General features: G+C 48.6%; 1 protein-coding gene across 1 annotated transcript in view; it reads right to left on the reverse strand.

The window, feature by feature from the left end:
- SMS (spermine synthase) overlaps window positions 1–20,673 on the reverse strand; it is a 51,655-nt gene extending 30,982 nt beyond the window's left edge. The window contains exons 1-2 of the mRNA XM_022560477.3: window positions 20,481–20,673; window positions 3,583–3,703 (exon numbers count right to left, since the gene is read on the reverse strand). Of these exons, the coding sequence (XP_022416185.2) occupies window positions 3,583–3,703; window positions 20,481–20,529 (170 nt within the window). The 5' untranslated portion in view covers window positions 20,530–20,673. The remainder of the gene's footprint in view (window positions 1–3,582; window positions 3,704–20,480) is intronic.
- Between the last annotated feature and the right edge of the window lie 5,439 nt (window positions 20,674–26,112).

Raw genomic sequence — 26,112 nt, forward strand, 5'->3', positions numbered from 1 at the left:
TTAGGGAAGATTTTAGAGAGAGCCATCAAGTGCTAAGGTTTTCAAAACAGGTTCTTGGGTCCAGAAAGTGATTCAGCAGCAAGTCCTATGCATCTGATTTTTAAGAAGGTTCCTCAGCAGTGATTGACTCCTCCTTAAAAGGAAGCGAGGGTGGTGAAGAGCAAACTGGGTTCTCCCAATTACCCTCAGAGTTCAAAACAGAGCTGTGGTATTTCTTTTGTTTGTTTGAATAAATTTATTTATTTATTTATTTTTGGCTGCATTGGGTCTTCGTTGCTGCGCGCGGGCTTTCTCTAGTTGCGGCGAGTGGGGGCTACTCTTCGTTGCGGTGCGCAAGCTTCTCATTACAGTGGCTTCTCTTGTTGCGGAGCACGGGCTCTAGGCGCACGGGCTTCAGTAGCTGTGGCACGCGGGCTCAGTAGTTGTGGCTCGTGGGCTCTAGAGCGCAGGCTCAGTAGCTGTGGCACATGGGCTTAGTTGCTCTGCGGCATGTGGGACCTTTCCGGACCAGGGCTCGAACCCGTGTCCCCTGCACTGGCAGGCAGATTCTTCACCACTGTGCCACCAGGGAAGTCCCCAGAGCCGTGTTTTTCTGACTGCAAGCAGGTGGTGGCTAAATTCACTGAGCTCGGGGCCTGCAAGCCAGATCCAGCCCGCGGCATGTTTCGTAAAGCCTGCAGATTAAATATGTTTTTTTACATTTTTAAAGAGTTGCTTAAGAAAAAAGAGGGAGTATGTGACAGGGACCTTATGTAGCTCCTCACAGGAAAAGCTTTAACCTCTAATTTAGTGTATCTGACCAGCTTTTTTATGGAATAAAAATAAAGAGTGTATCACACATGTGTAAGAATTATCTGAAGAAACTTTTCTTTCAATTAGACATGTATATTTGTATATATGCAGATGTGTATGCGCACATCTGATATAAAATCACTTCTTACTATAAGGTGTGGTTAAAGAAACGTTTGAATGACACTAAATAAGATGAAGAGTTCTGTTTGGAGAATACGGGCAGTGTGCTTAGATTAAAAAATAAATACAACTGTGGGAGTTCCCTGGTGGTCAGTGGTTAAGAATCCGCCTTCCAATGCAGGGGACATAGGTTCAATCCCTGTTCGGGGAACTAAGATCCCACACGCTGCGAAGCAACTAAGCCCGCGCGCTCTAGAGCCTGTGCAGCACAACTAGAGAGCCTGTGCTGCAACAGAAGATCCCGCGTGCCGCAATGAAGATCCTGCGTGCCACAGCTAAGACCCGATGCAGCCAAATAAATAAATATTAAAAAAAAAATACAACTAGTTAATTTTCACCTTCAGCCCTTAAATGGCCTCAAAATCAAGTTCAGGCCCAGGACACCACAAACTCATCTGCACCTGCACGAGCTGACCATCCCCACCCACCACCACCACCAGTCACACAAAGGAGAGGGGCCAGGGGTAAAGGAAGGAGAGAGAAATGCCACCTCTTAACCAGCTAGGTGGTTCTAGCAAAGAATCCCCCGCCAGAGAACCTAGGAACACAGAGAATGCCGAAAGGTAGAGTCAAATCTCACCAGATTAAAACCGGAAATAAAGAAAGAGGAAAAGTTGCAAGGGGGAGAAAATGGAGACCAAGAAAAAAGGTGACTGAGGACCAGGACCACACACAAAGGGGTCATTAACCAGAAGTGAGGCCAAAAGCCCAGCTGGGAGCTGCAGTCCCTACCCTGAGCCAACAGGTGCCTGGGCATGGAAGACAGGAGTGAGGTTTCACGACAGGCCACATGGGGATGGGTCCCAGCTAACCAAGTGAGAGAAGAGGAAGACCAATGTGGAAAACAAGTTTTTAAACTAAGCATATTAGGGAATTCCCTAGTAGACTAGTGCTTAGGACTCCGTGCTTCCACTGCAAGGGGCCAGGTTCCATCCCTGGTTGGGGAACTAAGATCCTGAAAGCTATGCGGCACGGCCAAAAAACAAAAAAGTAAACTAATAAGTATGTTAATTTTTCTCTCTTTTTTGCTTTCAGAACCAACTTCCAACAGCTCTTATTACTCAAAAACTCCCTTCCAGGAAGAATCCTAAGCCTTCTAGAAAACTGGGATTGGTGTCTAGGGCAGAAGATTCAAGAACTGAGGTAAAGAGGTTGGTCGTGGCAAGCTGCAAAGGCCCTTAGGAGATGGTAAGAGATGCAAGGCTTCACCTGGAGTGGAGGAGGAACCTACCAAGTTGGGAGAGAGGCAAGGCCTGACTGCTGTGTCCCCAAAGGACGGACCACAGCTAGGACAGTGAGACATGGGGGCAGGGAGGATGGAGAAGAGAGGCTGGAGGGCGCAAGGCCAGCTGCAGACCTCTGCTTCTATGGGACTCACCATTAACTGGGCCAGAGCCCGAGGACAGAGGCAGTAGAAGGTTTGGGCCACCCTTGAGAAGAAATCATTTTAGATATGTTGGAGGTATCTGCTACAGGCATATATGGACGTTTGCTACATAGTCAGAAACAACAATCACCACCACAGGGGTGAACCATGTACCCTTATAAAGAAAATAATGGAAGCAGGGCTGAGCTCAAAAGTACAAGTTTCCCTCACCTCACAGCACTGTCTTCTGGGCCTCTGTAAGATTTGGGGGGGGGGGGTGTCTTCTTTTAATTAGAAAAACAAGGGAGAGAGTATGGGACATTAATGAAGCCACGTGGAATTCTAGAACTTAGAGAACAGAATGAAAGCCATCAAAAATACCCAGGAGTTCACATTTTAAAATTAATAGTGCAAATTACTAAGAATCTTAACGGTTTTACACACGAGACAGTCTAGAAGATACAAACCAAGACTTAGGGAAATGCAAAGAGCTCAATGCACCAGTGTCTTCTGTTATCAGTCATTTCCTTTCCCAGTCTTAGGCTGACTTTCATTTACATATTGATCAGGTAAAAAGTCTAGACCATCTATAAAGTCTTAAGGAGAAAAAACAAACAAAAACAACTCCTGGATCCCTTCAGCTTCCTGTCAAGCTACTTGCAGACTTTCTCATCCTGAATTTGACTACAGTCTGCGTTAGCGGATAACCACGTATTACAGTGCTCCTCACAGTGGGGTCAGCTGACCGGCAGCACTGACATCCCCTGGGAGCTTGTCAGAAATGCTGTTTGGGGTACTGCCCCAGACTGTGCAGCAGAAACTCTTGCAGTGGAGCACGGCCATCTGGATCACTGCCTACCGGTTCACACTGCTTATGCTGCTCAAGGGTTCTGGGGTCTTGGCCACACAGAATCACCGGGGAGTGTTTGGAGAAACAGCGATGCCCAGTGGCCTCAACCTCTGGGGCGAGTGCCTGGGCATGGGATTTTGTGAAGGCACTCCCAGGCGATTCTACTGTGCAGCTACAGCTGAGAAGCACTGAATTCTAGCCCCTCCTCAAAGATGCCAACGGAGGAAAGAAAAAAACCAGGACACCACCCCACCACCACCCTTTACACACACATCCACACACACACACACATCCCCACACACACACACACACACACACACACACACACACACACACACACACACACACTGCTGAAGTGCTCAGACCTGAATAGGAGCACTCAAGGCCGCCTCACCTGCCGTTTTTGTTTACGTAGGTCGCTAAATAGCCATGGTCCTGCCAGGTATGCACCGACTCCATCATCCCCTGCTCCTGGAAAATGGACTGGAGGCCTTTCAGAATGGTCTCACCATCAGCTGGAGAACAGGGGGAGAAGGCAACATGGTCAGAATGAAACATTCAGAAGCAAAGCTAGCGAGGCACAGTTTGATGAATGAACTTTTAAGAAAACCTGAACAGAGCTGCCAGCGTCGCTTATCCCCTTTGTCATGAGCTACAACGTTCTGAACCCTATAAGGAGAGGCTTCAGATTACCAGGGAACAAAATATGAATGGCAACACCAACCACAAAACAGCTGTGCCAAAAATGCAGACAGATGTTCAGGAAACTAGAAATAGTCTAACAAAATATTCAGGCTAGCCAGAAACCAGAAATACAAACACAATAAAAGACATTCCACTTTAGGTTAAGTAAGTTAATGAGAATACAGAGTACTAGAAAAAGAATTCCATCCACTGTTGATGGGTATCATAAACAACTTCAAAACTTTTGGCTTTGTGTTCCAGGTTTTCTACAATAAGGATGGCTTGCTTTTATTATTGGAAAAAAATAAATGGCGCCACTCAGTAACCTGTCTCTAACTGGTAGAAACTGAACAACAATTCAATATGGTACAAGCTGCTAGGCATTGTGACCCCATCTCCCATCCCACTCCCTGCTACCAAAGTGGAGCTCAGGTCAAGGACTGAGGTCAAGGTTATAGAAATTGCGTTAACCTCTGTAGGTTCACTTGAAGCCACAATCTTCAAGAACATCCATCATTATGATATTTAGATAAAAACAAAATGCAATTTATTCTTATCTAGTTGTATCTGCAAAAGTACTCACTCCTTGAGAAGGGTAAGATAAAGAAGCAAGATGAGACAAAAGGAATTACTCCGTATTGTCTCAGGAGCCCGCCACAGGCTGGTGCTTTTTCCACACAAAGGAAAAGAGCAGGGGCTGCAAAGCGTCAAAACAAAGCATCCCTGTGACCTGAACCGAGGGCAAAAGAAAAAAAAAACAAGATCCACAGCTGACCACAGTGTGGTTTCACAAGAAAATTACACTAGAATTCCTTCCAGAAACTAAGGAGTGCCAAAACAGACTGGAAAGATTTCCTCAATCTACGCAAGAGTCTATCTCCAATGACATTTGGAACTATGCTCCCAACACCTTCCAGCGCACAATAAGAACGAAGGCCACAAACTGGGCAGCACATGTCTCATTCTGGCCTATGCAGACATTTTAAAAGATGTAAATTGCCACTTACAAAGCAGATGATTTCATCCACTCCAACTGCCGTGGGTGGAATAGTGGCCCCCAAAAGATACGTCCACACCCTAACCCCCAGAACTTGGGAGTGCAACCTGATTTGGAAAGGGGTTTTTGCAGATGTAGTTAATTTAAGGATCTAGCGATGGAGCATCCTGGAGCATCCAGGTGGGTCCTAATTCCAGTTAAGTCCTTATTAGAGACTGAAGCCTGGAAGACCCAGGGAGGAGGAGGAGGGGGAGGGGAGGGGAGGGGTGAGGGAAGACAAAGGTAGAGACTGGTGTGATAATGGCCACAAGCCAAGAACACGTGGAGCCACCAGAAGCTGGAAGAGGCAAGCAAGGACTCTCCCCTAGAGCCCTTAGAGGGAGTGAGTGTGGCCCTGATGATACTCTGCTTTCAGACTCTAGCCTCCAAAACTGGAAGAGAACGCGTTTCTGTAGTTTTAAGTCACCCAGTTTGTAGTACTTTGTTACAACAGCCCTGGCCGACTAATATACCCACCAAAAGTCCTATTTTAACTCTGCTTAACAAACAAAAGCAAATGGAGTAGCAAAAATGGCAGTGAAGGAGTGATTTTTTTAATCTTCTCAATCTCCAAACACAGAGCAATTAGGCTAGCACAACCAAACCTCACAGACAACATTCAGAACAAAACTAAATGACAGACTGCATCCCCAAACAGCACACCAGGAGTAGGTAGAGACAAGCAGCCCTGGCCCAGAGACCTGGTGGGGTACCAGCAAGTGTGAGAGAAGTGAGCAGAGCGAAGGGACTGCAAACCCCCATAAAAATACCAACAGCGGTTCACCCACAAAGGAGGGGGCTCCTCCTTTCAGAAGGCAGTGAGCGCCCAGCAGGTCGCGGAGACCTGGGCAGCGTGGAAGAGCCACAACCTGTGCCCGGCCAAAATGAACTGAGGCCCCTTCAGGAAAAAGCCCCGCATCGGGAAGGGACCACTGGAGCAGCGGCCACACCACGGCCCCACCCGAGCACAAGCACCGCCCAGCATGAGCAGTGGCCTCCGGTCTCATTCGAGTCTCCCTTGTTCCCAGCAAAACTGTGCCTTTGGGAAACTCATTTGGCAAAGACTAATCTAGCTGGCTTTGCAAAATTCTGGAACTGGTTTCAGGAAATTAAAACGGGGAGGCCTGAATTATATCCCCCAGAACTGTGGTTTTAAGACTGAATTCAGCCCCTGAAAAAAATTTCAATTTCAAACTTGATACAAAGAACTGACCTCGTTCCATTTGTGTTTGTCAACGAAGCCTGGTGGGGTCGGGCCACCGTGGAAGTGACTGAGCTGCGGGGCGGTGGAGACAAGTGCGCCCAGCAGTACTTGAACTGTGACTAGGAAAGCCACTATGCAATTATTCAATCCCTCCCTGGCCAGAACAGATGTTTTCTGTTTTGAAAGTGTATAAAACAAATCATCACTCCCGGTAAACGGCCTCAAGACCGTGTTCAGCTGGCACATCACAAAACAGGACACAAACTCCCCATGCTGGTGAAGAGGGCTGTGCAGGCAAGGTCATCCTGCGGATCACTGGCCAGGCTGTGCACCGACTGAGGGCCCTGGGGCTGAGCTGGAGCAAACTCTGTCCCCTGGGCAGGAAAAGGGGGTGTCTTTGTCTGATACACGCAAAGCCCTTGACTGCTGGCCAAGCCCAGCGTGGCAACCATCCCCTTTTTCTAACTGGCACAATTAGCAGAAAGGCACTGAGTGGGCTAATGGAGGCCCTCCAGCCAGGTTTCAAACTCAAGGAAAACAGATTACAAAAGAGATCCAGTTTACTGTTCCCTTATTTCTATACTGTGGGCCTACCCCCCCCCAGCTCAGTAGAAATAGCCCGGGTCTGAATGATCCTTCTGGCTGTTGCCACCGCCCAGTCCCTGTGGCCAGAGTGTGCCGGCCCTGCCAGGGACATGGGGACCATGCCGTTTTGCCCACTGTTCACCTCACTTCATATTCACCTTCCTCCTGACCTGGGGGCTCCCCTGTCACCCAAGCTGCTCCCAGCCCTTGGAGAGGACTCCAGAAAGCAGAGCTGGAGCTGAAACAACTACCTAGCATCTCTTTTCCAGAACCAAGGTTTTAAGATGAAAACTGGAAACCAAAGAAATGAGATCCACTAGCCTTAACAAGGTAGCTTCCTTGGTCATCTTGATCTCAAGTGCTCAATAAATGTTTTGTGGCTAAATGAAAATTTCATCTAGCTAAATTAATCATCCTTATTCCTGTATCTCTGCAGAGCTTCTGGAACACCTAGACCAGTGGATTTCAATCCTAGCTGTGCATTATAACCGCCTGGGGAGTTACAAAACTTCTGATGCCACATCCTAGACCAATTAAAGAAAAATCTGGGGGTGGAACCCAGGCAACACTTTTTTAAAGCTCCCTGGGAAATTCAATGTGCAGCCACGTGTGAGAACCACTGATCTAAACAACTAGATAAAAAAAGAAAAATAAACCCCCACTAACTCCAAGCTAACTACACTACAGTCACCAGAAGGTTATAGAAAATATTCAACACAACAGGAGGCCTGAAAAAAGTCCAAACTCCCTGCTAGCTATAGCCACAGGTAACCCGTGACAGGCCCCCAGAAAATGCTCTGCAATCAATTATCCAATTTCAACCTTTATGCCTGTCTAGTAAGGAGCACGTAACATGACCAAACAAAATGTGCTTGCTCTATCAGGGTTCCTCAACTTGGGTTGAAAATACAGTGTAAGTGACTTTCCTGTCCCTCACAGGACTTTTGATAATCCCAGCCATACCCACTAAATACAAGAAGAGCCCCCCTTTGTTAAAAAAAAGACCCCACACCCCAATTTCCCAGGGGCAGAAGGGAGGTGGGTAATGCAATCCCTTGAGAACTACTAGATGCTCTACACGTGAGCGAGTAGGAGCCTGGGGTCAAAGCGCACCCAAATTTGGGAACACAAAACAGCAACGTCATAAGTGCCTACGAATCAGAAAATATGAAAATAGATTCAATGCTAAAAGAGATATAAGTACACCACTTTCAAGTAGACATGGTAATCCAAACTAGGCTAATAAAATGTTGCTTGGCACAAGTTCTTAGAAAACTCTGCCCAGGCAAGAATGATGTGCAACTAGTAAAGCACTCAGAGCCTTCCAAAGTGCTCAGAAACACAGAGACCTGTCCCAGGGCAAATGTGTCCTTTGTCCAATGGGCAACTCAGTGTCCTCGTTTCCAGACCACTGCCCACTTTGTGTGTGTTTATTCAACAATAACTTAAGAAGAATCAACTTGGAGGTCTACTGGAGGTCTAGTCCAAATTAAATATACCGCTATCAAAAGAAGACAAGGGAAGACAAGGTTTCATCTCCCTGCCTCATTTTGTCCCAGGGATCCATTCATAGGCCTCTCTTGGAGAATGAACCTCATTCCTCTGACCCTGGCCATCAGCTCCAGACAGCCGAATCCCAAATCTGTACATCCAGCTACAACCTGCCTCTCACCCAAATGCTCACCACACTGTCCCAATCTCAAGTCTGGAATAAAATCCAGACTTCCCCACTCCTTCCCACCAATGGTTAATACCCCTGCCACTTAAGATCTCCCTTAACGGTCCCCTGAAGCTTCTCCCACAAGTCCCCCACCACAGCCTCTCTGCACCACTCAAACTCACTGGCCTCACAGACCTCATTTCATCAAACATCAAATGGAGGCACCACTTCACAGGGTTCCTATAAGGAAGCCAGCACCAATGTTCGAGCCCTCCATCCCTCACAGTCAGGCACTGCCATTTAATCATTATCCATAAGGTGGGCAACCCTGTGGACATAAGTAGATTAGCTGCACCCCCCAACATTACTAGCCCAAGTAGAAAAGAGAGTCCTCCCCAATAAAAACCTATGACACCAGGTGCCCTGCTTCAGTTAGATTCCCTCTTCTCCAGCTTCAAGAGGCTAAAATACTGTAACCTCCTTAACTAAGTGAATTCCATTAGAGAGGCTGCCCTCAGGAAATAAGCAATTCTCACACTTCCAGAAAAACTCCTGGACTCTCCACCCCATGACCGTGACTTGTGCCTCTAAGTCTTTTCCAACTTCAAACACTTCAACTAAGAAAACTCTGGACATAAATTATGAGGGCTTTAAGCTACACAATGCCAAGTCTCTGCCGCTGCAGGGTCATCACCCTGCACCAGCTGTGGGCCAGAGCCACACTAGTCCCCCCTCTGCAAAATTAGGTGGTTGCATTCCTCTCTGCTCTCTCACATTTAAGCAGCACCTGGCTTATAAAATTAGAAGATGAATTTCTATTCTTGCTAAACGTTATCTTTATATGCGCTGGAAATGCCACACTTCACCATCAAGGACCACCCCCCCTCCCCGAATTTTACTGTCTCCTAGGTCTCTCTCTCCCACAAAGCTCGGGCAATTTAAGCTCCAACAGGTGGTTAATTATTCCCATGGTTGCACCATGCCCAAGTGGTGAGGCCCAAAACCTAGCCTCCTTCCATCCCACCTCCCACTCCCCAGACCCTGGAATTTCCAGCGCCCCCTGATGTGCCTCCTCCATGCACACTTCCCATTTACCATCCAGGTCAGACGCCCCACCCCCGCTCCCACCTCCCCCTCTCAGAGATCTGCGCTCTCTCAGTGGGAAGGTGGCCCAAAGCTGTTGGCAGATCCGTTTGCAGCTCCCTGCAAGGGGAAACATAAATGCAGGTATCCTTTCCCCAAAACCCCAGACTCTCATGTCAGAGAACCTATGAGCCAGGCTTGGGTTGTACAGTTTACCAGCTTTCTGGTCTTCTCGACAGACCCCTAAACCTAAAAGAGGAAGATAAGGAAAATGGACTCCAAATACAGTTTGAAGTCATTCAAGTATCTGCTTTAAAAATCCTCTCAAGATATTCTCATCTTCACAGTGGTGTGTTCACAGGACAGTATGCATTGGTCAAAGCTCACAACTGTACACTAGGGACTTCCCTGGTGGCGCAGGGGTTAAGAATCCGCCTGCCAGTGCAGGGGACACGGGTTCAAGCCCTGGTCCGGGAAGATCCCACATGCCTCAGAGCAACCAAGCCCGTGCGCCACAACTACTGAGCCTGCGCTCTAGAGCCTGCGAGCCACAACTACTGAGCCCACGGCCACAACTACTGAGCCTGCGCTCTAGAGCCCGCAAGCCACAACTACTGAAGCACGCGCACCTAGAGCCTGTGCTCCGCAACAGGAAAAGCCACCGCAATGAGAATCCCGCGCACCGCAACAAAGAGTAGCCCCCGCTCGCTGCAACTAGAGAAAGCCCGCGCACGCAGCAACAAAGACCCAACACAGCCCAAAATAAATAAATAAATAGATAAATAAATATGTGAAAAAAAACGTACAACCAGCATCCTACTTAATGGTAATAGACTGAATGCTATCAGTAAGGAGGCAAGGATGTCTCAATAAGGCCTAGAGGTCAAGATGTGCCCAAGGTTACACATTTAAGGCTTGTAAGTGGTAGAGCTAAGAGCTAGGATCCAAACTCAAGCAGCGGGATCCAAAGATCCAGTGCTTTTAATCATGACACTGTGTTGCCCCCTGCTTAGTTAAATACGGGACAATAAGCCATTTGTCCCAGACACCAAAATATCAACAGGTTATCTACTTGTGATAAGGTGAGAGATCTGGGTTTCCCCCTTTCTATTTCCCTACACCCTGCAGGTAGTCTAAAATGAGCACATAACTTAAACAAAAATATGTAAAAAGACAAATGCATAAACCATTATTTGAACAGCTTCTGGAGTTTTTTCAAGCAAAGCCATATCCTTCATTAAAAGAAAAAAATATGCATGGGAACTCTTAACAAACAAAAAAAATTTTTTTTTTAAGACCTATCATATTCCAAAGGGAATAAAGTGATAGTAAGCTCTTTTTCTCTGCAACCTAGACAAACCCCACTTAGGAACACTTGGACTGACAGGCCCATGATCCCCTTCCTCACAACCCCAGACCAACTGGGCCACTTAGCTGCAGCATTAGACAGTTCAAAAATTCAGTGTTAAACCATTTATAAAACCTACACCACTACTGTTTCCCCAAGTGTGAGCCATGGCACCGGTTCTAAGAAAAAGGGTCCCATAAGTAAGTCATAGGATGTAACGTACAGCATGGGTGACTACAGTTAATACCGTACTGCATATGTGAAAGTTACTAAGAGTAGGTGTTAAAAGTTCTCATCACAGGAAAAAATAATTTTCAACCTATGTATGGTGACAGATGTTAACTAGACTTATTGTGATCATTTCACAACATATACAAGTATCGAATTACGATGTTGTAATTAGTTGTAACCTGCAACTAATACAATGTTATGTGTCAGTAACACCTCAATAAAAAAAAGAGAAAGGACCCCATGTTGAACCCAGTTTGAGAAATCTTCTAATATTTGCTAGAAATTCAGAATGCCCATTATCCTATCGGTCTTGCTTGACCACTGTGATCTGCAGTCCTTCAGAAGAGATAATTTGGTGCTAAATTTAACAGTATCCTAGAAATTGCTCTGGATTCTCACAGGAGAAATTTCCATTCCAGAGAAAACAGTCATGCCACACAAACCCATGGAAGTGTTATCTTAAAAATCAAAACGTCTTCATAAAATTCTGCTTTAGTAACTTAGAGAGGTCAAGTAAAGTAGACCAACCTTCAAATCACATGCCAACCCTTTATTTTCTGCCTCTTCTTTTGCCAGCAGAACTTTCCTTATCTTTCAGTAAGTGAAATTCACACCTCTTTATAACAGATCATCTTTACCCACTGGCACAATTTCAAAGTACTCAGCGCTAAGTACTGCAATTAGTGTTAAGTGTTTTATGTATCATTTGACACTCTTCCAAACATTTTATTGGACATCCCACCCAACAACACAGTGTGTGGGATACTGGTATCACTGGTGCCTTCACGCAAAGGGCGAAATTAAGGTACATGAGAAACTACCCAGAGGGTCAAGTCAGCTCAGGAACCAAGAACACGCTCCTGGCTCTTACCAGCTCCTTTTGACTTTGCCGCTTAGCCCATGAATGCCTTTGATCACAAGTGCGGCCACTAGCTCAGGAGCTCACTCCAGAACACAGGTGACATCACCAGTCTAACGAACTGCAGGCCCACCACAACTCTGGGCTCCAGAGTTGCCTTTTTCCTGGGGTCTGGAAAAATGCCCAGTCGTAAGGGTTTAAAAGAGCATTTGTGCAATGGTTTACATACTTGGCTGGCAGAACTCAACTGAGGAGGTTTCCTGACTTTTCAAAAGAACTGAGCCTGTATTTAAACTACCATGAAATGGTGGTTGGAGCCGCAGCACACACCAGCAGGCTTAGGTTGCAACTGCAGTGAAATGGTGGATTAAAACGCGCAGAGCATGCGTGACTCCAAAAACTAAACTCAATAATAGCTTTCTTGAACACGTTTTGAAACAGAGGCCGACCACAATCCAGTAACTTTCGAGCTAATCCTTACGTGCCAAGGGTTAGTATAACCACGGTGGTCTCAATTCAAATTATAAAGCCCGTAATTCCAAATCTTACCCAGGGTCCCAAATCCAACACCAAAAGCTCTAACTTTTCAAAGCTATGAGAGACCACAGTACTTCAGTCTACCTCCCAAGAAGGTAGGGAAGGCCTGTGAATGCTGATTCAAATACGGCCAATTTCATTATACAATTAAGAGGATTCAAAGAATCCAGGACTTCCCTGGTGGTCCAGTGGTTAAGACTCAGCGCTTCCACTGCAGGGGGCACAGGTTTGATTCCCTGGTGGGGGAACTAAGATCCCACATACCGGGCAGGGAGGCCAAAAAAAGAAAAAAAGAAGAGGGGCTTCCCTGGTGGCACAGTGGTTGAGAGTCCGCCTGCCGATGCAGGGGACACGGGTTCGTGCCCCGGCCCGGGAGGATCCCACGTACCGCAGGGCGGCTGGGCCCGTGACCCATGGCAGCTGAGCCTGCGCGTCCAGAGCCTGTGCCCCGCAACGGGAGAGGCCACAACAGTGAGAAGCCTGCATACCGCAAAAAAAAAAAAAAAGATACAAAGATTCCAAATTGGTAACTCCTCCACTGCAAGACAAAACTAGCTTTCCCCCACAAAAACAAAACAGACAAAAAACCCACAAATCATCCACCAGTTGCTTATTAAATTGGAAAACACTCTTTTTAAGAAACATCACCTGCAGAGCTTCAGGTTACTTGAAAAAATACCTCACTTGTTAGCTGGGGTGATTGTTCCTAAATGCCTGGATTATGGAATCAATTTCTTAAACAGCTGTTATCCCTTCCAAAGCATTTAAAACAATAGAGAACTATCAAGTAGGAAATAGATGAGGCTTTTTGATACAAAGCACAAACTAACTTTACCCTATACCACCTCTACAGGTTTAAAGACATAGGTATAACTGCGGAACTATACTCTAAAAAACCATTAAGGTTTACACAATTTTTTAATGGCAAGCTCACAAAATGAATTCCCAGCAATGTGCAATTATTCAGCCTGGGGTCAAATACAGCATGATCAGTGCAATTAAGAATCTTGCAGAGTTGGGGAAAAGGGAGGTTTTTTTTTTAAATCCCAACAAAGCAAAGGAGCATGCCAAATGTAGTCAGACCCTAACAAGGGACCTCCCCCGAAGCAGTCCAGAAAACATTTTCAAAGACAATGAAGGTATGAGAGAATACCTACGTCACACAAAAATATACCTTCCCCAGAGCTGTTAGAAAATTCTGAGTCCAGGTTCTACCTCGAAGCACAAGGAGTGTGAGACTCAAGTGTGTGTTGGGTGAGGATGGAGAATCGGGTAGAAATGGACCTTCATGGACCTTGGAAGTGCTGATAAGGAGTTTCAACTTCATCTGTAGAGTAATGAGGACTCACAGGAGGGCTTTTAAATGGGAAAAGGGACAGGGATCTGTTGCATTTCTGTTGACTGAGCCCTTCCCAAACAAGGGAGGGAGACAAGTAGGGAGACTGTGGCCAAGGATTGTAGCCAGGAAAAGGGTGAGCAAGGAATCTGAGAGGGTAGCAGGTAGAATCCACAGGACTTACTGACGTGGATGGGTGCCTCGAAGGTTTCTGATACACGGGGTTTTTTTTGTTTTTAATGAGGATCCTATTATAGTGGTTCTCATATAATCAGTATCAGAATTGCTAGGAGGAAAGCTGGTTAAAAATGTAAATTCCAGGTACTACCCTCCCCTCAAAGACTGTGATTCACGTCAGTCTAGAGTGGGGCCCACGCATGCATTTTCCCATTCATCAGCCGCCCAACGTTTCATCGTTAAAGCGGGTGTGGATGTTCTCTATCACAGTGGTGGATAAAGTGTGATGGGACAATGATAATGCTGAGGGGGTAGGGAGAAAGCTTTTTCTACTCTTGAACAAAAGAGCCAAAAAGCTAGATGCAATGAAAACTGGTTTAGATTTTATGCTTATAGTTATAGCTATTTAAAATACACGAAGATGGGCTTCCCTGGTGGCTCAGTGGTTGGGAATCTGCCTGCCAATGCAGGGGACACGGGTTCAAACCCTGGTCCAGGAAGATCCCACATGCCGCGGAGCAGCTGGGCCCGTGCGCCACAACTACTGAGCCTGCGCTCTGGAGCCCACGAGCCACAACTACTGAAGCCGGCATGCCTGTAGCCCATGCTCCACAGTAAAATAGGCCACCTCAATGAGAGGCCTGCGCACCTCAACGAAGAGTGGCCCCTGCTCGCCACTGCTGGAAAGGGCCTGCGCGCAGCAACGAAGACCTAACACAGCCAAAATAAATAAATTAAATAAATTTAAAATACACGAAGACAGTGGGAGGGAGACAGAAGAGGGAGGGGATATGGGAATATATGTATACATACAGCTGATTCACTTTGTTATACAGCAGAAACACACCATTGTAAAGCAATTATACTCCAATAAAGATGTTAAATTAATTAATTAAGTAAGTACATGAAGATGATCTGCTTCCGCCAGAAAGGAGCTCAATAAATACATGGAAGAGCGGGAGCTTGGTGGAGAGGGTCCAAGATGGTTCAGGAAATGGGGGGTGGGGGGTCACCTGAAGCCACAGGCTTTGCTCGGTAGGAAGTGCTAACTGACCCCAGTGCAAACCTCAGGGGAAGGTAAGGCCCATCCTCCTTCCCTGCACCACGGACACTTCCAAAAAGAACCAGGGAAATTTTGCTGATGATTCGTCATCCAGATCACTGCAACAACCTGGTTAGAATTTACACCAGGGACTCTCTACCCCAGCACCACAGATATGTTGGCTTGTCAATGCTGTGCACTGTAGGATGTTTAAAATCACCCCTGGCCTACTAGATGCTGGTAGCACCTCCCAAGGTGAAGAGACAAAAAAGTCTCCATATAGTGATAAATTGGGGGGGAGGGGGGAACACGCAGCCATTGCCTTAACTTAGACGCTTCCCGGTGGTGGAATTAACAAAGGACTTGGAATCAAATAGACAGGGTTTTGAATCACAGGTAGCCCACTTAGAAAGAGAAAAACTTCAATGGGCCTATTTACTCATCTTTAAAATGGGGATAAAACCCACCATATGGCTGTTGTGAAGATTACATAAAATAATGTGTTATGCGCTTAGGGCAATGCCTAGCCCAGGAGGCAATTAGTAAACACTGGCTTTTTTGTTTTCAAAAAGATGTTTTGAAGAAGCAGGGACATTTGCTTACAGCTTTGGCCTGAGTGGAAACCTCCTCCCAAAAGGAACAATATAGAGAAATGACAGCCCCAGTTCTCTCTCCAGCTCCTGGGGGCCCTGAACCTGGGGTCTATGGACTCCCAAGGGCCAGGGGACACAATTCAGGGGCTCTGTGAACATGGATGGCAAAAAGCATACATCCTTATTTTCACTAATTGAAACTTAGCATTTTTTTCAATTATGCTTGTAAAACCACACATTATCAACTACCTGGCCACTGTCACAACAGAAGCACAGCTTTTCCTGATCAAATGACAGCTGAAGTACGGATTTCCTCGGCTCTACTCCGAAATTACGGAAATTTGGAAATTATGAGGCCTGCAGCTAGACTGTATTTTGTGTTATGAAAGAAGCACATATTACTATTTACTATGTCACATATTAGGGGTTTTATTTTGAGAATGTTATTTTAAATAAATGGGTTATTTTATGCATTTAAAATTCTTATTCTGAGAAGCGCTCCACAGGTTTCCCCAATGAGGGCCAAAGGCACACAACTTAAGAACCCCTACCCTCAACATTTTTCGGCTAAGCCCATAATTCCCAAGCAGGCTTATGGTTTTTTTGTTATTTTGTTTTGGGTTTGTTTTTTTTTTTTTTTGGCCGCGCTGCGCACTTGTGGGATCTCAGTTCCCCGACCAGGGACTGAACCTGGGCCATGGCAGTGAAAGCCCAGAATCCTAACCACTAGGCCACCAGGGAACTCCCGTGTCCTTAATTTACTAAATAAATTTCTGTTATAAAACTAATTTGTTAATTTGAATGACATAAGTCACTTTGTTTCCCTACATAAACTATAGTGATCCAAAGGACAGACACAACAGCATCAGTCACATTTCCTCACTCAGGACCCATCCTCTTAATTCTAAAGGTAAATGTGTGCCTCGTTTTCCCCTAGCGGACTTGAACTAGCTTTCCACCTTTACCATAACGTCAGTCAGGTCCATTTAACCAGTACTTCTCAAACATCTATGATGTATCAGAACTGTGTCCAGGATAAAAACCCTGGAGGTCACCCTTCAAAGACACTCCCAGCCCGGGGAAGAAATGGACATGGAAAGGAAGACTGCAACCCTACCCTTCCAGGATGGGCAGAGGTCGTGCGTACCTCACTCGGTCTACGCAGAACACTCGCTGGCTGCCTAGCATAAACAAACCACGTGTCCTCCACCTGCCCAAAGATGCTTAAGCTATACTAGTGTGGGACATGTTTATTCTTGTTAGCCTCAGGCTGAGAAGTCACAAAATGTTTTCTAGGCTCAAGAGTCTTCACAGTCCAATACTTCACTTACCAGAGGATCAAAGGTGAGATTTTTTTTCAGCAGAAATTAAAATTTCCTGAGTTACCTCATCAGCCAGAACTAAACAGGCACCGCCAGGCCCAACCTATAATTGCCCTCAGTGGCCCCGTGGCTGCTGGGTACTAGCTGGCTTGCACTGGTAACCAAGTTATACAGAATCATAACATAACTAAGTGGTTCAAGTTTAATTCCATTAAAATCACATCGTGGAACTGGGGCATGAGGAAGGATTACTGACAAATGAGAAAAAGAACATGATTCCAGGCTCCACAGGCATTTGACTCACCCTTGAGTCACATCCAATACTCACGCGCCAAGAGTAATGCCTTTTGACTCATTATTATCAATTAAAATAAATGTTTTTGAAGACCTCACAGGTGGTAGACTTCTCACCAAGTGCCCCTTAATGAAAACCAAAAACAGATCCTAGTTTAGCCAGATCCCCTTATTCTACAAGGGTGGATACCTACAGACAGCAAGGGCGACATGCCTCCCCCCAAAATCAAGTGATGGGGGAATACAATAAGAATCAGGGTCCTCTTACTCCCAAAACAGTTCTGTAGGGACTCAAGATCTAACACAGATGCATACATACATGTCCCCTCAGGATCTCTTTCTAGAATGTTCACCTTGTCATCAAAACTTTCCCATCTTTGAAAACAAAAAACTTTCTCATCTTGAAGATCAACAATCTGGGAATTAAGAGTAACTGGCTGGGGGACTTCCCCGTTGGCGCAGTGGTTAAGAATCCGCCTGCCAATGGGCTTCCCTGGTGGCGCAGTGGTTGAGAGTACGCCTGCCGATGCAGGGGACACGGGTTCGTGCCCCGGTCCGGGAAGATCCCACATGCCGCGGAGCGGCTGGGCCCGTGAGCCATGGCCGCTGAGCCTGCGCGTCCGGAGCCTGTGCTCCGCAACGGGAGAGGCCTCAACAGTGAGAGGCCCGCGTACCGCAAAAAAAAAAAAAAAAAGGGCTTCCCTGGTGGTGCAGTGGTTAAGAATCCGCCTGCCAATGCAGGGGACACGGGTTCGAGCCCTGGTCCGGGAAGATCCCACATGCTGCAGAGCAACAGAGCCGGTGCGCTACAACTGCTGAGCCTGCGCTCTAGAGCCTGTGACCCACAACTACTGAAGCCCACGCGCCTAGAGCCCGTGCTCCGCAACACGAGAAGCCACCACAATGAGAAGCCCGCGCACCGCAACGAAGAGTAGCCCCCGCTCACCGCAACTAGAGAAAGCCTGCTCGCAGCAATGAAGACCCAACACAGCCAAAAATAAAATAAATTTATTTAAAAAGAAAAAAAAGGATCCGCCTGCCAAGGCAGGGGACATGCGTTCGATCCCTGGTCCGGGAGGATCCCACATGCCACCGTGCGCCACAACTACTGAAGCCCGCGCGCCTAGAGCCCGTGCTCCGCAACAAGAGAAGCCACCGCAATGAGAAGCCCGCGCACCGCAACGAAGAGTAGCCCCCGCTCACCGCAACTAGAGAAAGCCTGCGCGCAGCAACGAAAACCCAACGCAGACAAAAAAAAGAGTGACTGGGAATTCTCAATTATTTTTTACTTTCTCTTCACACGACTAAATTATTTGGATGCCACTTCCACACCTCGGCAACTTCGAACCCACCAGCTTCTCCCGCTCCCTTCCAAACTGCACGTCCATGGTTCTCTCTCCCTCTCTAGCCGGTGCCTGCCCAAAATGTTCAAGTTCTCTCACTTTTTCTTCATACAATTAAGGGAAGGTTTTCCCCGCTTCTACAATAGAACACAGAAGTCCATTGGGAGCACCCATTTCAACAGACAACACCTGAATTTAGCTGCAAGCTGTTTAAGGCTTCAGACAAGGACACTCAGGCTAAGGGAAGGGCAGGAATCTTCCGGCCTCATCGTTACCCTGCTTAGAGCCTGGAAAACTCACACTCAATAAGTACAGGTGAGCGCTCACACAAGACTGCCACCAGAAACTCAACTCAGCAGCTTAGTGGCTTTGAACCACTATTTCTTCCTCAAGCCTCACCCTCCCAGTGAAACTGGCAGGCTAATTACTCAAGAAAACCTTTTACAGCTCCAATCACCATTTCATCTCCTGATTCTCCCCAGCCGCCTCCCTTCCCTCCAGCCTCACCTAAGAAAGGAGGGAACTAAGAAATGCTTTTTCTCCTAGTCACTTCCCCACCACCCAAATACGCTGATAATACTTCACAACCCTGTAGCGTTTTCCAGCAACTCCATTAACATTAAAAGCCCTGGGGGATGGGGGTGCCCAACGAAGTGCGCCCTATCCTTCCCCCTTTTTACCACAGGGAAGAAGCAGCTCAGACAGGTTGAGAAATAAAGCCAAAGTCACAAGCAGAGCCAATCAACACAGGACAGAAAACTAGGTCTTGTCCAAATCCCTAAGGTCTTTTTTTCTTCCCCCTCATCTTATGCCTTCGGAAATCCTTTAAACTGGGGGAGAACATGCAAAGTGAGTACTCAGAAGTTTAAAAAAAGGGGCAGGGGAGAAAGAAAGTGTGAAAGTAATGTTTTCAATGGTAACAGAAAAGGTGGCTCCAGCCAATTGGAGGAAGACGGTGAAAAAGCAAGACCTGGGTGAGACGCTCCAAGTGGGACAAACCGGAAGCGCAGATTCAAGTCTGCGGCACTCACAGGTTTAAAAGCCACCAGAGGGACTTCCCTGGCGGTCCAGGGGTTAAGACTCCGCACTCCCAATGCAGGGGGCACGGGTTCGATCCCTGGTCGGGAAACTAAGATCCCGCATGCCGCTGGGCCCGGCAAAAAAAAAAAAATCCACCGGAAAAAAGACCAGCAGTCCTCCCCCTCCCCCTCCCCCCCCCTTAGACGCACCCAGGAAAAAAGGATGCAAAATACCCTTCCTCTCCACAATTTCCGCAGTCGGTCCGGACTTTCCCAGCCCTCTGTTCTGGTCGGCTCGCAGTCTTCCGAGCCTCCCCGATTCGGAGACTTACAGTTCCCGCGCTGGGACTTCACCCCCCACCCAATAATAATATAATCATCGTTTCCTTTTCCCGTGCCCCGTCCCTTTCCGGGGGATCTGTCTCCTACGCGGTCGCCTGAGAATTCTGCGAGCGCGGCGCGGTCCTGCCCCAGGCCCGGCTCGCACGAGGGGAGCCCCCCACCCCCGGGGGAATTTACCCGCCTCGGGGAACGGGGAAAGGTCCCGCGGGCGGGCCCCTCGCACGCCCCCCGCCCCACCCGGACTCTTCATCCCGCGCCCAGGGCGCGAGGGGACCCCCGGCGGGGGCGGCCGAACCCGCGAAGGGCGCGGGTGGGCGACCCGGGCCCCGGAGGGCGGCCCGGTCGGGGTCGAAGAGGGAGCCAGCGCGGCCCCCCCGGGCCCCGCGCTGCCGCCGGGACAGAGCGCGGCGGGAGCAAGAGCGCGGCCTCCACGCGGGCGCCGGTGCAAGCAACAGCCCGGGAGACGACAGCGCCGGGGCTGGGGCCGCGCGACCGTCCGCATTGTTCGGCCCGCGGCGCGCGCCCCGCCCGGCCCCGCCGGCCCCAACCCGCCCGGCGGCGGGAGCGACGGGGCAGGTGGCGGGCGCGCGCCCTCACCTTTGGTGCCGAGCATGAAGTCAAGGGTGCTGTGCCGTGCTGCTGCCATAGTGAGGCGAGGCCCTGGGCCATGCCTGGGGGAGGCGGCCGGGGAGACTGGGGGGCCGCGCGGCGTGTCAGGCTGCGGCCGGCGGGGAGTGCGCCGCGCCGGGGAGGCTGAGGGTAGGAGGTAGGAGGGACCGCGGGGAGCCACCCGGGGAGCGGGGGCGGGGTCGGGCCCGCCTCCGGGAGGGAGGAAGCGAGGACGCCCGCAGCCCCGAACTCCGAGCGCAGCGTGTGAGGCCGCGCTAAGGCAACTGTGGAAACGTGGGCGCCGTGCTCCCCGGCGTGCGTCACCAATGGCCGCGCCCCGCGCCGAGGATCTGGCGGGCGCTCCCGCCATCCGTTAGGTCACCTTAGGTTTAAACCACGCAGCACGACTTCCGGGGGGCCACCCCCTGCGCTTCCCCCAGACCGGCCCCCCGAGCCCAGGCCCCTCTGATTTCCTGGCCAAGCCAAGAAAATAAAATGCTGGGAACCACCCTGGAGTCTAAAAGTACTGCCGCCTTTTCCTTAACTCTTCAAATGCTACAGTTTAATCTATTAGAATTGTCATTTACATTATCTATAGCCAGGGCCGGCTCTGCGTTTCGGCACAGAACAGAAAGCTCTTGGGTATTCAAGTTAGTTGCCTACGTTTTTGCGAAAAATGGGAATGGGGAAGAAGCAAGTGAGAAGAAAACGTTGTTAATGTTGACTTGAGAAATTACAGCTTCTAGAGTTGCTCGTCGAGCACTGATGTCTACATTCGTGGCAGTGAACCTTTTCGCTGTGAGCTTGTCTTTGACTTCGGGGTTGTAGCTAGTGATCAACAAGATGCGACAAAGGAGAGAACATCAGTGTCTGGCCACTAAAGCCCTCTTTATGACACTGACAGTATCACTGGGCAAATGCCTCCATCATCCCGTCAGTCCTCTGTGCCTCTCTAGGCGCTCCCAGGCTCCTCAGGAATTGCTGTAATGGCTGGACAAAGTCTAGATCAGTGAACTCTTGTACCTCCACAAGCGCAGGAGGAACCTAGATATTAAGCTTAATCTCTCCTGCAAACAGTCCCTAGTGGCTGTTTTGCTGAGTCCTTCACCTTTCCACAGGAACTGGGCAGTGTCTTCACAAGTGTCCGTTAATAGACCATCCTGTTAAGAACCGGGGCCCCTTTTCAGCCCCCACATTAATTTTCTCCAGCCCAGGCCACCTGTTTGTTGCCCTGCATGTTTTCCTTTCTTCTGTGGATCCCAGGGTCCTCAATTTCCATAGCTCTTCTGCTATCTCAGCCTTCAGTCTCTATTCTTCAGACTGCAGCTCTTGCTTGCTTCCTGGGATGCTCTCCAGTTCTGGTCATTCCTCCGGAGTCAGGTCCCCGGGAACCCGGTTGTCCTTGTCTGCCACACTGCAGGGGCAGCAAGGCTCCACAGGCCTCCTCAGGCTCAGAACAGCCCTGTACTTGCTTTAACTTTCTGCTCTCGCTGTCTTGAAATTGTGAATGATTTTTGAACAAGGGGCCCCGTGTTTCCATTTTGTACTGGGCCTGCAAATTATGTAGCCGGTCCTGCTCAGCAGCTTGTGTCCTCCAGGGCAGGTGGCAGTGGCCAGCGATAGTGCCCCGCCTTACTTCTGCAGGTGCAAAATAGACGGAGATAAAAGTCCCTGAGATACTCTGCCATTAACTAATCAGAAAGCCACAACAAAACCCTAACGCTTCATAATGTTAGCACAGCATCAGAGATAAATGGGCCTTGAAATGGAGCCGGCATTGTTGGGTAATTTTAAGCATGTTCACAGTGCCTGTATTACCTACCAATGACACAATCCTGGTGAGACTGTTACAGGTAGGACATGGACAGGAACCAAGGGCTTGAGGCCTTTGTAAATACCTCCAACTGGGCTGTGAGTACCTATTTGGATTCTGGAACGTGTTCTCTTTGCCTGGGTTTTATAATCTAGGCCCCTGACTTCAAGGCCTGTTAGAGGACGAATAATCACTTTGTTTGTGGGAATTGCTTGTGTTAGAGTTGACCAGTGTATCCTGTGCAACTGTTATCACATCAGAGAATTCAGCAACTTATCCTGCAACAAAAAAGCAGGAGAGACTTACCCAACGCCAGCCTGCATTTCCTCATCAACAAAATCTTGGCAATGGTGAAAATGTAGATATCATGGATTAATGTCCTCTTGCCTGCCCTCGTCTGCTCTTGGCCCAAAGGAGGCCTGAGACAGAGAAAAGCAGTACCTGGCATCCAGCAGGAGCTGGCCAGGTGCCCTCCTGTTGAACATAAACAATTCCCCACAACCCTGACATCAGACAAGGCCACTCTGTGACCAGGATAGGACGGAACAAAAACAAGACCACTCCGTAATCATGTCAAAACACGGACAAAGCAGGAACTTGTCCAAACCACCAAAGTCACCCACCCAACGTCCCTGGGTCCTGGCTCCTAGAAGAGACTGCTGCTTCTTCACCAATCCCAGCCTTTGTCTGGTCTTCCCCGCTTCTCGGGCAAGAAGACTAAGACGCCTGATCAGGACTCACCCCCGCTTCCTGACAGCATCCAATCCAGAGCGACACCCGGCTTCCTTAAACGCTCCCCAAAGCACCAGACACAGGCCCCACTGCTACGTGTGGTCCTTCCTGACCCCCTCTCGCTGTGATGCCCCGCGGGTCCCCATGGCATACGGCTGTTCCATTGCAGGTGCTCCTGAGGACGGGGGGAGTGGCTGGAGGGCAGTGAAAATAAGCTGAAGTCAATACTTAGAGCGGAAAAGTGACCTCTTAGCAAAATCCTACTTGATGTTAGATATTACACTTATCCAAAACTCACATTCACATGGACCCATCTGCTTATTGGCAGTCAGGCCAACTTGCACGTCTGCAACAGTTTTTAAAAACTCAGAGAGGGGCTTCCCTGGTGGCGCAGTGGTTGAGAGTCCGCCTGCCGACGCAGGGGACACGGGTTCGTGCCCCGGTCCAGGAAGATCCCACATGCTGCAGAGCGGCTGGGCCTGTGAGCCATGGCCGCTGAGCCTGCGCTTCCGGAGCCTGTGCTCTGCAACGGGAGAGGCCACAACAGTGAGAGGCCTGCGTATCGCAAAAAAGAAACAAAAAACCTCAGATAAAGAGCCACACTGTCCTGCACAGTTAGCAACAATAACTACCTCCTGGGAAGAAGAGAATGGAAAACAGAAGAGATTTCTGTTAAAAAGGAGAAGACAGTGGCCATGACAGGGAAGTTGGGGTGCTATCTGGAAACTTCCCCAGCTGAAAGAATGCACAGGCCATTCTATGGGGCTGCAGTCCAAACCTCTCTTGTGAAGAGAGGTGGGGGGGAGGCAGGGGCGAGCGCTACCCAGTAGCCGTTTGTTCTAGTTTTGTTTTTTGCTTTTTCACCAGTTCACTTGGGACCCTAGGAGACATTCTGCCTCCCTGCCCCCTGTGTGCAGCTGTGGTGAAATCACTTCCTCTCTTAAAAAAAGAACTGGCCTTAGCTGTTTGTTAGGGTTACAATGTCTGACAGATATCTGGATCACTCCCCCATCACTCCCCCACCATTTCTCAGATGAATGTGGGCCTGGCCTAGCTAGTTAAACACGATTTAAATTTCTGATTAAAAAGAGCGTATAACCAAGAGGGGCCTGGAATCTTTGATACAACGATTCTCAACTTTGGCTGCAGACTGGAATAACCTAGGGAGCTTTAAAAGCTATTGCTGCTACCTGGGCCCGGACTCAGGTGCAGCTCAGGCATTGGATTGTTAAACTAAATATATAAAAGCCCGGGAGGCCTGCCGGTTTGAACCGCAGCCCCGCGCGCGGAGGTCGATGAGGCTGGCGCCAAGGGCCAGCGATTCGCCGCGGGAGACGGCGCAGGAGCGCGGCATGGAGGGCCTGGCCTAGCTGGGGCTCGTGGCCCTGCGTCATCTGGCTGCGACGCGGGTCCTGCGCACGCTGCGGGGCCGCAGCCCCCGGGGCGGTGAGCGCCCGAGGGGCCGGGAGGCGAGCCGGGGACCCCAGGAGGGTATGGGCATCGTGTCCACAGCCAACGTCCCCAAAGCCGCACTCGGGCCATGATCACTCGGTGAAGCTGCGCTGCGACACCGCGGCCGACTTCTTCCCGCGCTGTGAGGACCTGTGCGCGCTGCAGGACTCAGTGCCTCTGCCCGCCTTGCGCGCTTCCCTGCGGGAGGGCCTGCTGGAGTTAACGGCGACCGCCTCCGCGGGGTAGACTGGGCGCCGGTCCTGAGCACCCTCTGCCCCTGATCTGTATCCAGAGCTTCTTCCAGCCACGGCTGGGCGAGACAGTTATTTGTCAAGGTGTAAAGAACTCTATCACTCTTAAGACAGTAAACTTCACAGGGTGTAATCTGACATGGCAGGGAGCAGATCCCATGGCCAAGACCTTAAAGTATCTGACTACCAGAAGGCATGAAGAAACCTGGGCTGAGAATCTCCATTCCAGGAGACCTGATCTTGACTGTATGGCTGGTTTGAGGCGCATCACTCTGAACTGCGACATGCTCACGGGTGACCTGGGTGCAAGTGCTTCTGCAGAATCTCTTAAGTGAGGATTTGTGGCTTGGAGGACTCTTCCACACGTGAGAAAATGAGAGTTGTCTATATGTTAAATCTGTAGAGTTAGCAAGTGACCTTTTGTCTTTCATCAAAAGCACTTGACCTGCAGCAGTGTGGCCTCACCAGTGAAGGAGGAAAGGCTTTACTAAAGGCCCTTGAAACCAACGGAACTCTGCTCGTTCTGGATGTAAGAAAAAATCCACTTGTTGTACCAGTGGATAACTTCTCCATTGGTGAAGGAACCATCCAAAGCTGCTAGACAGAAGAAGAGAGCTCTAATTTTGGAAAGTGGTCGAAAAGGAAAAGCTACTATTAGAATTGATGTCCAGTGGAGCCCCAGAATAGAAGCAAGATGAATATTCCATTCCACATTGGCAACACCAAAGGAGATGATGCTTTAGAAAAAAGATTTGTCGACAAAGCTCTTGAACTCAATATGATCTCCCTGAAAGGGCATAGAGAACAGCAAAACATCCACAGCTATCCCAAGCTGTTGAAACTTAACCTTAATTCTGACTTGAACTGGAAGCTTTTAAAAAGTCTTCTCTCGATTTTCTACCAAATTCCAGCTACTGTTGTCTTTGCTGCTACTTTTTCTGCCTAGATCTCATATTCAAAGCTGCCTATGGGTTTAATTATATGCAAATTGCAGGTTGTTGTTTTTAGAGACACACAGACACACAGCATGGAGGGTGGGTGGGGCCCTCTAGGTGCTGAATTTTGATCCTTTGCAAGATGACAGCAGTGGGGTCTTCTGGACTTTCTTTATACGGTTATTCTCATAAAGCGATAAAAGTGACTTACTATATGTTTATATAGCAAGGTCTGTTTTTAATACCAAATAGTTTATATCTCTATGCATTTATATCTCTGTGCCTTTTATTTTATATTTCTAATAATATGGTTCTTGTTGGTATATGTTGAGACTTTCAGAATTTGTTAGGATCCTTGACCTTGTGCATTAGAGTGTTACATTCTCAACAGTTGTGTGCCTCCCATTCCCCCTCCCCTCTCCCTTTTTAAGCTGCTT

Source organism: Delphinapterus leucas, chromosome X (genome assembly GCF_059928025.1).
Source record: "Delphinapterus leucas isolate spDelLeu-1000000601 "Yukka" chromosome X, BTC_Dleu_Yukka2, whole genome shotgun sequence".
NCBI classification, from domain to species: Eukaryota; Metazoa; Chordata; class Mammalia; order Artiodactyla; family Monodontidae; genus Delphinapterus; species Delphinapterus leucas.